This window comes from Callithrix jacchus, chromosome 6 (assembly GCF_049354715.1).
Source record: "Callithrix jacchus isolate 240 chromosome 6, calJac240_pri, whole genome shotgun sequence".
Lineage (NCBI taxonomy): Eukaryota > Metazoa > Chordata > Mammalia > Primates > Cebidae > Callithrix > Callithrix jacchus.
In genome coordinates this window covers 120530751-120545807 of record NC_133507.1, presented here as the reverse complement: position 1 = coordinate 120545807, position 15057 = coordinate 120530751, and the positions used below count along the sequence as shown (strand labels likewise).

Sequence of the window (15057 nt, the reverse complement as noted above, 5' to 3'; positions counted from 1 at the left end):
TCGTGAGTTTTGTCTTATTACAACGATAATGGAAGAGATGCATGCTTACAGCTTTATTAACAACCTCATGATCTGGGTCTATTGTGCCAAAGACTTACCACAATTTAATCTCTCAGAGAACCGTAATGCCGCAGAGACAGAGTCTAATGTAGGCTCCTATCTTCAGATAGAGCTGCAACTAAGTCATTCTTCCCATTTTCTTTCTCTAAAAATTGGAGGACTGTTTTCTGTACCTTCCTTGGGTATTCCATTACCAATGTTAAAAACCTTAATATTCAGAAAGCCTTTTTTTTATATTTCACCTAATGTTCTTTTTATTCAGTTAAAGCCAGCTTCTACTTATTTTGGCCTTAATAGAGATACAGAAAATTTGATCTGCACATGAACACTTTATGCATATAAAACCTTACTATATTAGGAGAATCTGAAATTTTATTTGGCTAAGATAAATAGTCCTAATTCTGTTTACTTCTCCTCAAATACCCTATTACTTAAGCCTCCAATCATCTTTATTATATCCTTTTAGGCCTCTCTAACATTTCTATGTCCTTCTAAGTTGTGCTTCTAAAACTTAAGTACAATTGTTTATTAAGGGCTCATGCAATGTCCAGGAGAAGGAGATGGTTTATATTCTTAAGGTTCTTATATATTTCCCTGTTACTTAGACAACTCAGAAGCAACCTGATTTTTGTCTTCCCATTAGGAACTCTTGCTTGAAATAACCCTTGTTTAAAATTGGGCATTAACTTCCAGTTAAAAATGTCAGACTGAGTACAGACATCTACCTCCTCATTCCTTAAAAGATGCATTTGAAATAACAGCAAATATTTTCTTGTAATAAAAGCAGAACAATGGTGAAAAACATGTGTTTGTCAAAAATGTTAAAGAATTCCTAGAATACAGAAAACATATGTGACCCAATAGACAAGAGACAGAGCAGAAGAAACCATAGCCCAAGATAACAAGAATACTTATGGGATGTTCTCATGAGCCCCAGGAAAGCTCCATGTTCAAAATCACTAAAGGCAAAGGGTAAGAGTGGCTAGTTCCAGGTTATTCCTTTAAAAGAGCATCCCTACCCAATCCCACCATAAAGTAGCCAGCAGTGGGAACTTTTGTTCTTGGGCTAAAGCCAGAAAATCACTCTTTAAAGGAAATGGGTGATTTTTGCCCAAAGCTTTGTAGTTAGGGTTTTGGGAACTGAGAAGGACTCAGAACAGAGGCTATTTCCAGAATATACAACAGATAATGGAAAGGCTCTGCTTCTATGTCATCACCATCCCCACTCTGGCTGCTGGAGGAGCCAATACATGGAACGTTGTCATTTGACCTGGCAGATGAAAAAGGGAGAGTTACGGAGGTCTCAGAATGAAAAATTTCACATGTGGAAACTTAAAAAGTTGATCTCATAGCAGTAGAGAGTAGAATATTTATTACTAGAGATTGGAAGTGTTGAGGGGAAACAGTCAGAGGCTGGTTAACAGATATAAAAGTATAGCTAGATGGAAGAATAAGTTCTAGTTTCCTGTAGCACTATAAGGTGACTAAAATCAACAATTTAGTGTATATTTTCAAATAGCTAGAAGAGTAGATTTTGAATGTTCCCAGTACAAAGACATGATAAATGTCTGAGGTGATGGAAATGCTGATTAACCTGATTTCAGCATTACACATTGTATGCGTATATCAAAATATCACATTGTATCTCATAAAGGTACAGTTATGTGTCAATTAAAAATAATTTTTAAAAACTGAGTTATGAATACTTTCTTAAAGAAACAGAAAAAAAACCAACATATATGTACACACAATTTTGCAAACCACTCCAAGAGATTTGCCTCTAAAACTCATCCACAGAGCCCTGGCATCACAGGCCCAGGTTAGGAACCTTAGAATGGTCTTCCTTGGAATCTGTTCAGACTTCACAATGCTTACACTTGCAGCCTAAGAGCTGGAGTGGGCACATGGATGGAGAAGACAGTCCATGCTTTTGCTTTTGGGAGCAGGAATGTAGTCTCTTGTTCTATTTCTAACATTACAGGGGTTCTCTAGAACCTCCTCATGTGAATGAGGAAATGCAAAGAACCAATGGCAGCCTGAAAGATGTGTGTGGCAGGGTGTGGTTCCACAGGAAGCAAGTATCCTCTCATCCAGAGGACACTGTGCCATGAATTCCTTACTTCTGTATAGCACATGGCAATTGACAGAGCACTTTTATAAACACTGTCTTATTGGACTCAGGAACATCCCTGGAATCATGAGGTCAGGAGCAGCAGTCTCATTTTACGAGGTAAGGAAGTGAAGCTTCAGAAAGGTTCAATGATTTGTTGGGGGTTGTCCAACTAGTTAGTGACAGGGTTGAAACAAGGTTTTCTGACCATAATCAAACAATTTTTCCATTTTACCCCTCCCACTAGGCTAAACTTCTGTGCAGGTAAAATGTGAAATATGATTTTGAACTCTTGAAAAAGTCTCCTTTCTCTAATAGCACACAAAGACTTTCTATTCACAAGCAGAGGGAAGGCTTAAAATGCGAAGTAAATGTACTATCACCAGGAATACTTGATATCAGGTATTCGAGAACAGGGGCTGGAAGCAATAGGGACTATCCTGTGTGGTGGGTGGTCTGTAGGGGGCCTGTGTGGGGCACTGGAAGCCCCAGAAAAAATATGGAGATGAAGCAGATTCCCCAACACAGCTGTTGGACCTCCACTTCCCAATGTGGCCTAGAGCTGGCCCTAAGAATATTAAAGAACAGTGGGAAGTTTGTGAGAAAAGAAAAAGTACAAATAACTTGTTTCATAGAGGCCTAGCCATTTAGGAACTGGATCTACCTTTGCTGCATATCTCCTAGCCCAGTCCCAGGACTGGCAGAGAGTAGGCGCTCAGGAACTGTGTGTACTAAGTGGGGGAGCAAGATGGATAACTAGCTATGAGACAGTCTGAGACTGTTTATCATGCTACCTATGACCCTCTTCACAGAACTGGAAAAAAAACACCTTAAACTTCATATGAAACCAAACGAGAGCCTGCATAGCCAAGACAATTCTAAGCAAAAAGAACAAAGCTGGAGACATCACGCTACCTGACTTCAGACTATAATACAAGGCTACAGTAATCAAAACAGCATGGTACTGGTACCAAAACAGAGATATAGACCAGTGGAACAGAACAGAGGCCTCAGAGGCAACACCACACATCTACAACCATCTGATCTTTGACAAACCTGACAAAAACAAGCAATGGTGAAGGGATTCCTTGTTTAATAAATCGTGTTAGGAAAACTGGCTAGCCATGTGCAGAAACTAGACCCCTTCCTGACACCTTACACTAAAATTAACTTCAGATAGATTAAAGACTTAAACATAAGGCCTAATACCATAACAAACCTAGAAGAAAACCTAGGTAAAACAATTCAGGACATAGGCATGGGCAAGGACTTCATGACTAAAACACCAAAAGCATTGGCAACAAAAGCCAGAATAGACAAATGGGATCTAATTAGACTCCAGATCTTCAGTACAGCAAAAGACACTATCATTAGAGTGTACCAGAAACCAACAGAATGGGAAAAAATTTTTGCAATCTACCCATCTGACAAAGGGCTAATTTCCAGAATCTACAAAGAACTAAAACAAATTTACAAGAAAAAAACAAACAAGCCCATTCAAAAGTGGGCAGAGGACATGAACAGACATTTTTCAAAAGAAGACATTTATGAGGTCAACGAACATATGAAAAAATGCTCATCATCACTGGTCGTTAGAGAAATGCAAATCAAAATCACATTGAGATACCATCTCACACCAGTTAGAATGGCGATCATTAAAAAATCTGGAGACAACAGATGCTGGAGAGGATATGGAGGAATAGGAACACTTTTACACTGTTGGTGGGAGTGTAAATTAGTTCAACCATTGTGGGAGACAGTGTGGTGATTCCTCCAGGACCCAGAAATAGAAATTCCATTTGATCCAGCAATCCTATTACTGAGTATATGTACAGAGGATTAGAAATCATTCTATTATAAAGACACATGCACACGTATGTTCATTGTGGCACTGTTTACAATAGCAAAGACCTGGAACCAACCCAAATGCCTATTGATGATAGATTGGACAAGGAAAATGTGGCACATATACACCATGGAATACTATGCAGCCATAAAAAACCTATGAGTTTGTGTCCTTTGTAGGGACATGGATGAATCTGGAAACCACCATTCTCAGCAAACTGACACAAGAACAGAAAAACAAACACCACATGTTCTCACTCATAGGCAGGTGTTGAACAGTGAGAACACATGGACACAGGGAGGAGATAATCACATACTGGGGTCTGTAGCAGGGGAATCAGGGAGGGACAGTAGAGGGGTAGGGAGGCTGGGAAGGGATAATATGGAGAGAAATGCCAGATACAGGTGATGGGGGAATGGAGACAGTAAATCACATTGCTATGTATGTACCTATGCAACAATCCTGCATAGTTTGCATGTGTACCCCAGAACCTAAAGTGCAATTATATATATATATATATATATATATATATATATATATATATATATTAAAAAAGAGAGAGGAAGAAAGCAGTAGTAAGCATATCTGCAGCTTTTCAAAGATTATATTAGATTAGACAATGTATGTGAAAAACATCAATGAATATGATGAAAGTGCAACCAGTGGAAAAACAATAGTATTATGTGTTATAATTCAAATGTCTCAAGTCATCTCATTAAGATCATGAGCTCTTTTAAGATCCATATTCTATAATTATTTTATTAAAATTATTTCAAATAAATTATAATATAATTTTGCTGGCATATAAAAAAATTATATTAGAATAAAATAAAGTTTCTATGGTTTATAGTGTAGTAGGTATAATCTGATTCCTCTTGTGCAAGAAAAGTATCATTTTTAACTTTTCGGTAACTCAGTTGATTCCTGTTTCAAAAAACCTGTTTATTAGGATGCTACGATATCTTTTATGCTGCTTATAGTTCTTACAATTTCCTCAGGATTTTCTAATTTCCAAGATGCTTATAATCTTTGTTCCTACCATCTTAACTATGAATGGTGCATATTGTAAGTAATGTCATTTGTCTACTGAGGAACGTTTATCAGTGTCCAAAATACTTTGAACATAATGATTTAAATATATTATACAATTCAAATTTTAAAAAATGACTTTTCTACTGGTGACATTGTGAACTGGTATAGCATTGGTTAGAAGGCAGTATTGGAACTCAGAAAACTGGAGTGGGCAAAGAACTAAACATAATTCTTCGGTTATTTGGGAGTGGAAGGGTCACATTCTGGAGAGTGGTGAACTCAGTGATCCAAGAGACCTCCTTTGTTTGTGATTCTCCTATGGTTAAATAATAAACTGCTTTTCACGAGGGTAATTTGGTGGTTCCTTTCCATAACAGGAAAAAAATGAAAGTAACTAACCATCAACTAAGACCTTGAATTCCCTCAGCTGATAGAAAAGACTATTGCATATAGGTCATAAAAAATTACAGTTCTCCTGCTGCAGCAAAGAGGAAAAAACAAGGCTGGGCTAATGATCTGTTTCATGCTTTCTTGTATGAAGAAGGCCATGATGACAGCTAACTTTCAAGACCTCCAGTATGAATCAATGGTATGACCACTGTGTTTCCCCAGGTAGACCCTAGAAGAAGCAGAGAGAGGAGAGTCTGGTGGGGAAATCCTACCTCCAGGATTTAATCCTCTCCATTTCTCATAGCACAGTTGAGTAACCCCAGCAACATCCTCGAGCCCAGGGTTTCCCAAACTATAGTCATTTCTTTGTAATGGTCATAATTTTGTCTTATCCAAGGCCAGCTTTGTTTGTATGCATTTCTTTGATATTTTCCTGTAAATTCATCTATATTTTTAAACCTAATGCAAGAGTTTAACACCAACTTCTTGTTCAGTATATAAGCAATTATTTTTCTAGAAACAACAAAATAGTTTCAGTTTTATGCTGCTGTGTTTTGTGGCCTAAAAGTACATTTTTTTATTATGATTTTTCTTTGAATATTAGGTTCTTGGGGAATGACATCACTTAAAACAGAAACTGGGGAAACACTTTGTACAAGCTTTTAAAATGTGGTTAAAAGTTGGTAAAAAAAACAGATTCTTCCAATCAATGATAGTTTGGGAAGAAAGTGTGTACCCAGAAATCTTCTCTCTCTCAGACCTGGTTGTACAAGTAGGGAAGGAGGTGACTTTCATTCAGAAAATGAAATACAATTAAGAATGATGTAAATTTGCTCAAAATAATGACGAGGAAATAAAAATATTTCTTAAAGGCAAAATCACACTGCAAGACAATTTGTATTCACTACAGAAAGCTTGCCCAAAGTAAAACTTTGGCTATTTCAGAATTCTTGGTGAAGATTAAATCTCTCTAATTTATTCCTACCCAGGGGTATCATAGGCTGTAGAATTTACTGGTTTCTAACCTAAATGGTCTTTTGTAACTGGAAGGACATCCCTAAAGAATAAGAAAAAGATTGGCCTCACTGGCCTCCTAGGAAATGGCCTGGTTTTGGAGTATTTATTACTTTTATTTGTCAAAGCAAATGTATTGCTTTCTTACCAAGTTCAGAGTCTGCACTTTGTTAACCTGGGAGTACAAAGATAAAAGCACAGAAGTCCTACTTTCTGAGTTGTAATTGAGTGAAAGGAAAACAAGCAAACAAAAATTTGCAATACATTACAAGTAATCAAGGCAGTAAAAACTAGCATTTATTTAGTGATCATCATATGATACACATTAACCTACCGAATCCTCACAAAGATCCACTTCACATATGGAGAAACTGAGGCACAAAACAATCAAGTCATTCATCAAGGTGGCAAAGTTTATTAAGTGGCAGAACCAGAAATCAAACTGAGACTGTTTGGTTCCAGAGTGTTGGGCATCAGGTTGGGGAAACTTCAAAGAAAGTGATTTTAAGATGAAGAGGATCTTACCAGGCATATGGGGATCAAGGGGCAAAAAGCTGAGATATGACACTTTAGTCCTGGAAAACAGAGTGTATGAAACATCTCTGAAATGACTATTTAAATATGATGAGTTGATAGATGTGCTTCAAAGTGAATTATACACAGTTTCCACCTTCATTACACATTTATTAAGCATCTGTTATGTGCCAGGAATTATATTCCATACTAGGAATATAACCATAAAGAGGACACCATCCCTTTCCTAGGCCAGGAAATTCATTATATGTGATTTGAAAACTCATTGAGTTTGGATAAATTGTTTGGGGAATAAACTCTTAACCTCATAAAACTAAATTAGAACTGGGAAATCTGTCAAATTTGGGGTTTTTGTTTTACACCTTGATAAAAACAAGCAACAATAACCAAGGTTTCTCATCTTTTTCCCACCGGCAAAACACTTTTATTTTCCGTAAATGCTTTAATCAGTTTGGAGTGTTGGTTTAAACGTTTAGAGTGTACTTGAGAGCTTTGAGTATCAAACAGACTTTTAAAGTGGCCTTTCTTGTTAACACAATGTTTCTTGTAACCAGTGAGTTGTGCCAAAACTCACTGTATATAAGTAATACTGTCAGGTGGGGTTGTATTTTGGCAGTAATGCATCAACCTTTTGGATGGCACTACATTTTTTTAAGTGTTCAGTTCATATTTTGTCTTTGTGCACAACTTCCAGAACATCACTTTGTCATCTTGTAAATCAGTTTGCATTATTCGTGATAATACTTACCCTTTATTATAATTACCACAAGTCATGGGAAGGTTCAACTGTTTCATTAGTTGACTGAGAACAACAAAGTCTAAAGTTTCATTGAAATCAGATGTAATGCTTGTGTTCCAAGGTCAGCTGGAAACTAATAGGAATAATTTAAGCCATGATATCCCAACCGAGGCTGAGGCATGCTAATCATTCTGCAGATCATACTAGAGTGATTCTGAAAGGAAAAAAAATCACATCCCATTTCTCCCTCATTAAGTATACTGAGGACCAACTTTGGAATAGGAAAGGATTAATCTATAGCAGGGTGGTCACAGTTCATGCCTGGAGAACCACTCACAGGCAACCCTTGGCAGCCAGGAGCCACAACCTGGTGGGAATTAGGGGACTAAAGAGCTGATTCCCCTTTATCCTTCCCTTTTTTACCTTTTAGTTTTCTCTTCCCTCTCCCATAACCTAGAAAGTGTAGACCCAGGGGATTCTAGAATGTCTAGAGTCCCTTGGAAAATTCTTTGACCCATCACCTTCAGGAAGCTTTGAGAATGAGGAAGGAAAGTCTTTCCCTTCTGGCAAGATGGCCAACTGAAAAGCTCCCTGTGATACCCACTGGCCTTTTATCTAAAAATTTCTAGCCCTGTAGTTATTATTTTTACTTGATAAAGTCATAAGGAAATTACCTTCATCACCATAAGTGAAGCAACCTGTCTCAGTCTGCTTTGTGCAGCTATAACAGAATGCACCAAACTAGGAAATTTATTTCTCATAATTATGGAGGCTGGGAAGATCAAGGGGCGATATCTGGTGAGGATCTTCCTGTAGCATCATAACATGGCAAAGGGCATCCTATGGGAGAGAGAGATAAAAGGGGGCTGAACTTTTACTTTTATAACAAATCCACTCCTGCAATAATAGCATTAATCCATTCATGAAGATAGGGTCCTCGAGACTTAAAGGTCCCACCTCCCAGTACTGCTGCATTGGGGATTAAGTTTCCAACACATGAATTTTGGGGGATGCATTCAAACCACAGCAGAGCCTCTTCTCTCTTCAGGGTTTTGTCAGGTACTTCCCAGGGGTGCCTTTTTTTCTGTGAATAAAATGAAGCTGGGAAGACTGTGCTTCTCTTCTCTGAACTGCAAACTTAAATGATGAAGAAAAAGAAAGTGTGTCCAGGCAAAATACAAATTGTCATCATCTGCCTAAATTGTGGCATTTTAAACGAAGATGGAAGAGAAAATAATTTTACAGGCTGTTGGAAATCCTGAATCTGTTAGTCCACAAATTAAACGCAAGCTTGTAAAACTGGAAATTTCTGGGAGAGCACATTACTGCCCCCACCATACAAACCCCATTTTCTCCATGTGCTTTGAAGGAAAGAGGATGGGAGTGGGGAAAACAAGGGTTCTAAGTAATATGTTTTTCTGCTTTTGGAATACATAAAGGTTCTACACAGACCTCTAAGTAACAACAGTTTTCGGGAATGTTGAAGAGGGAACATAATTGTTGACACAGAGGATGCCAGACCAGGAATCAAAGAGTTGCCTCTGGCTATAAGAAACTTAGAAGCTACTGGGCTGTGCTTCCTTAACCGTTACTGCTATTCACACCAAACTTGGACACTTACCAGAATCTCGTCTCTCCATCTCTTTTCTTTCCTTTCTAATTCCCTTTGAGTCTTAATCCCTATGGTTATTTATGCTTTGCAAAATGCTTTCTTAAATTATGATGAAAATTAAATTTCATCTGAAATTGCTGATAGTAGCCTGCTTTGCCCTACAAATGAGTAGTTAGTGCAATTTTATATACTGCCTCATTTTATCGCCTCAACACCCCTTTTTTTGCAGACAGAGCCTGTTAACTGTGGAGAGACTCAGCCCCAGAGGTTATATAACAAAAGAAGGGGCCGACCTAGAACTTGAGCCTGGGTGTCTAACTCTAAATCCAGCACTCTTTTCTCCCTGCACTGCTGCCTCCTGCCCCTTGGGCTGATCCTGCAAGAAAAGAACAAGAAACGAAGATGTGTCTAGGTTCTGGGTCCTTCTCTGCAGATTTGAACCACCTTTGCAGGCCCCAGGCAATCTTCTCTATGCAATTTTTCCTCCAGTGCTCAAGATATCAAATATATTAAAATGTATCCACATTTTATATTACTTATAATTGTTATACATTTTAAAAATTGAGGCCAGGCCCAGTGGCTCACGCCTGTAATCCTAGTACTTTGGGAGGCTGAGGTGGGTCAATCACAAAGTCAGCAGTTCCAGACCAGCCTGGCCAAGATGGTGAAACCCCGTCTGTACTAAAAATACAAAAAAATTAGCCAGACACGGTGGCGTGTGCCTGTAATCCCAGCTACTCAGGAGGCTGAGGCAGAGAATTGCTTGAACCCAGGAGGCAGAGGTTGCAGTGAGCCAAGATTGTGCCATTGCACTCCATCCTGGGTGACAAAGCAACACTGTGTCTGGAAAAAAATGTTTATTATTATAATTTTGTATTTAAAACTATTTGGTTATGAATACTACCTAACTTAAAAATCACTATGATTTCTTGATCACTTACAAAATGATGAAATCTAGCCTACAAATTGCTTTCAAATATAATGAAAATTTTATGAATTCTAAATTTAACACTCAATGAGTTGGCATGGAATTACATTTTGGAGATATTTAATAAAACATTTATTAATTTTAGTTTTGCCCTTTTTGCATTCAGAATAAATGCTTTTTTTTTTTTGGTAATTTCACCTTTTAAACTGTTTTCAGGTCCTCAGAAATTGCATAGGCCCCAGATATTATGCATTTTATGCCCAATGTGTAAAACAGCCTGGAAAAGTCTACTGGCTCCAGCGAGCATGGACATTCATTGCCCATTTTGCGTGAACCACATATGGAGGAAGACATGGTCTTTCCCATCAGACCTAAGGCAAATGCTTTTAAAAGTTATTGTCACTAAGAAGCCTCCCTGACACTACTAACAAATATACTATTAGAGTCTGCTGATCCTGCACCAATTTAAGCCAGTGAAACCTTGAGAAATTGGAATTTTTGGGTCTTCTATAAAGGAATTTGGGTTGTCTCAAAGTTAACCAGAAAGCATGTTTCCTTTAGGCCTTCTTGTTTTAGCTTACTCTCTAGGCCTAGTGAATAGTGTATGTGGAACAAAATGAGATCCTTCATGATGATTATCACGAATGGGATCTGAAGGTGCATCCATTTGGAATGACCCAGAAATAGTTTCTGGGTATTGATTTTCTTCTTTAAAACAAAATTTCTGCTTAAGACTATTTTTATGGCCTTGCATCTTTTGTGGCACAAGTGGAGTGCAGCAAAAATTGCAAGTTATCTCTGCTAGTCAGTGTTTTTGCGATGTCACAATACAAAAAGCCAAATGTACATTTAATCAATGTACTAGATTATTAGCTGTCTGCTCGGAAATGTTATCTTACTCAAAAGATTTGAGAAAAAAATCCTTTAACTTCATGGGCAACATTTTATGCTGCACCTAATATTATGGACTCTTGTCTTTCCCTATATCACTACCTTTAACATCTTCAATAGGAGAGATATTTTTCTATTAGGGAAAAAGACATTTCCTCAAACATTTATCATGATGCTAATAGACTTAGCAACTACTCTAAGCTCCACACTTCATTAAAAAAAGAAGTCTCAGTATTTCCAGTCTGTAAAGAAGAATGATGATGACACTCTCCTTGCTCTGATTCACTCGTTGACTCATTCTGCAGGCACATTTATTCATTTAGCAAATGTTTATTGAGCATCTACTCTGTTAGCTACTAGCAAGGCACAGTATTAAAAACTGAATATATCCCCACTTAGAAATTAGTATTTTATCACTAACATCTCAAAACACACACACACACACACACACACACACACACACCACCCCAACAATATCAAACGGGAGGATGTAAAAGTCCCAATACCACCAAGTTTTGTTTCTGAGAGTTTAGTTCAATAAATGCTGTTTATGTGCAAGGCCCTACACTGGGTGTTATGTGTGAACATTTCTTTCTTTCATTCTTTTTTTGAGACGGAGTTTTGCTCTTGTTACCCAGGCTGGAGTGCAATGGCGCGATCTCAGCTCACCACAACCTCTGCCTCCTGGGTTCAGGAAATTCTCCTGCCTCAGCCTCCCGAGTAGCTGGGATTACAGGCATGCAACACCATGCCCAGCTAATTTTTTTTGTATTTTTAATAGAGACGGGGTTTCACCATGTTGACCAGGATGGTCTCGATCTCTCGACCTCACATGATCCACCCACCTCGGCCTCCCAAAGTGCTGGGACTACAGGCATGAGCCACTGCACCTGGCTGAACATTTCTTGATTCATTTCTTCAACAATAAATCACAGAATGTCAACCATTTGCCAATACTTTGCTGGTTGCTGGAGCTACAGAGGTTAACAAGAGGCAATCCCTTTTCTCAAAGTGTCTTCCCTTTCTTATGGGGACAGCAGACATATGCATGAACAGATACAAACCATATAATAGGTGTTACTATGAAACCGGCATTCCAAACAGAATGGGAACGCACCCAGGGAAGGCTTCTCAAATGAACTTTGTAAGACATTTTGTTATCCGAAACCACCAAGGATGTGTGTGCAGCCTTGGTGCTGTTCAACTAAGGGGAATTGTTTATATCGAAGACATTATTAATCAGTATATTTTAAACAGGAGTTTTCAAAGTTAACAAGATTAGTATAGTTCAACAATTCTCCAACAGAGGAAAATTCAGTGTCTTGAGTGAGGAGTGTCTTTTTCTAGTGTGCATGGAGATGCCTCTTGAACTAGAAGACCATGGAAGAAGGGTATTCCAAGTATGGAGGATGTGCATGGCATAGATCAGCATGGTGCATTGGAGGAATTTCAACTATTATATAATTTTATATGATTGAATTATGTGGTGCCAAGCTCAGGCTGTGTAGTGGAAAGGAGGCTGAAGACCTAGACCCTACCCTACCCTCCCCTCCCCTCCCCTCCCCTCCCCTCCCCTCCCCTCCCCTTCCCTTCCCTTCCCTTCCCTTCCTCTCTTTCTTTCTCTCTCTCTTTCTTTTCTTGAGACACAGTCTTGCTCTATTGCCCCGGCTAGAGTGCAGTAGCACAATCTCGGTTCACTGCAACCTCTGCCACCTCCTGGGTTCAGGCAATTCTCCTGCCTCAGCCTCCCAAGTAACTGGGACTACAGGAAAATGCTACCACACCTGACTGGTTTTTGTATTTTTAGTAGAGAGATTTTGCCATTTTGGCCAGGCTGATCTCAAACTCCTGGCCTCAAGTATTCCACCCACCTCAGTCTCCCAAAGTGCTGGGATTATAGGCCCCCGCACTGGACCTCGATCACATTCTGTTAATACCTACATTTCTACCCAGGCCTGTTGTTAGCTTTCAGCATCATATCTTAATGTGATACAGTTTTGCCTTCTTTACAGAAAACCAGATGTTGATCATTCACAAGATCCCATTATTTAAGTGGGGATGTTGTGACTTCATTCTAATTTCCTGGGACATGTATAAAAGTCAATGAGGGATTTATCAGTATGATTTAACTCATACTGATAAATAGAGGAAACCTTCCTCCAATCCTGTATTCTTAGTGCTTTTTTCCATCATAGGACAATCTTTCTCAAGTCATGGATCGTGTATCTTTGGGCATCACCAAAGAACCTCTAGGATTCTATGGATCTTAAAACTACCTATAATGTAAACCTCATCATGCAGCTTTTTCACTCATGTTATTCAATATTATCTCCTGTGTCTTACTAGTCCTTTTACCCAAACTTGGTTGGATAGAATCTCTTTCATCGGCTCTCATTAACATCATCATTTTTATTTGTAGCATATGGTTATGGGTACAGCTTAGTGGGTGAAAAATATCATTATTCATAAAATAAGCAGAACAGTGGGATCTAATATCTTCAGTAAAAGCTCTTTGTTTGCAAATAGCCCACTGGCAAGCACCCTGGCCAGCATACATTCTTCTGGGAGAGGGGGATGTTTCAACTGATAACTGCTTTCCCCCACAGATGACCCAATTGGTAAAAATTTTGATTGACACCTCTAATTGTAAACAATAATGAACTTTGAACTTTGGCTAGGTTAAGAAAAGAGAAATTAATGGGAAAGATGTGGAAGAGATAAAGAAGCAAAAGTAAGACTGAAGAATCATATTGGGAAAAGTTCAGGATTCAGGACAGTCAGATTCTGGGTAGTAGGAACTAATAGCATTAGCAAGTCACTGCCTCTAGACAGCGTAAGCACCCACCTGTCCTTGCTATGCTGTGCTCAAGACTCAGAGGCTCAGGAATGCAGTCTGTCTGATCTACCTTGGGTCAGGCACTTATTCACTGGCTGGGGGAACAGGGACATCTTAATTGCCAGATCTCTCTTAAAGGAGTCAGGTGATTTCCTAAAAAAGAAACTGGAGTTCTGTTACCAAAGAAGTAAATAAATCAATCTCTCTCTCTCTCTCTCTCTCTCTCTCTCTCTCTCTCTCTCTCTTTGTGTGTGTGTGTGTGTGTGTGTGTGTGTGTGTGTGTGTTTGCATGTAGGCTCTCATGGTCAAAAAACTCACAATTGGCTGGGTGCAGTGGCTTACACCTGTAATCCCAGGATTTTGGGAGGTCGAGTGGGAGGATAGTTTGTGGCCAGGAGTTTGAGACCAGCCTAGGCAACATAGAGAGACCTGTCTCTACAAAAATTAAAAATATTAGTCAAGCGTAGTGGTGTGCACCTGTAGGCCCAGCTATTCGGGTGGTTGAACTGGGAGGCTTGCCAAAGCCCAAGAGATCGAGGCTGCAGTGAGTTATAATCTGGCTACTGCACTCTAGCCTGGGTGACAGAGTTCTCACCTTGTCTCAAAAAAATAAAACAAAAACTCAAACCTGCAATTGTTCATTATGGTATAGTGTATCACACTATACAGTATGTTTTCTCTTTTCCAAACGATGAAAATCTTGCCTTACTTTTCTCAGGGAAGGGAGGTGTTGGTAGAGGAGTTTTAAGAGCCTCCTGGGTTTTTGGAGCTAGAAAATGGTGAGGAACACACAGTGGAGAGACAAGACTCAGGAGTTTATGTCACCATTTCAGATTTCTACAGTCAGATTTTTAAAATTCCATTTTATAATTATCAATCATATGCACTTGAAAATGTGAAAATAGAAGAAGGAAAATCATTGGGGAGAGGAGGATTTTTTAAAGGAAATATTTTTTGAACCTTGACTTAGAATAATGGGATTTCTTCAATTTGCTGTATGCAAAGTAACAGAGAGCTCAGTGTATCCCAGAGATGGATTAGACAGATGTAGCACTTAAGTATTAA

The 15057-nt window shown here is 38.8% G+C and overlaps 1 protein-coding gene across 1 annotated transcript in view; it reads right to left on the bottom strand.

The window, feature by feature from the left end:
* Positions 1-15057, bottom strand: part of LOC144576761 (uncharacterized) — a 51178-nt gene that overhangs the window by 19809 nt on the left and 16312 nt on the right. The window contains exons 2-5 of the mRNA XM_078329027.1: positions 14697-14761; positions 9631-9713; positions 8683-8862; positions 6978-8565 (exon numbers count right to left, since the gene is read on the bottom strand). Coding sequence (XP_078185153.1) covers positions 8507-8565; positions 8683-8862; positions 9631-9713; positions 14697-14761 — 387 coding nt within the window. The 3' untranslated portion in view covers positions 6978-8506. The remainder of the gene's footprint in view (positions 1-6977; positions 8566-8682; positions 8863-9630; positions 9714-14696; positions 14762-15057) is intronic.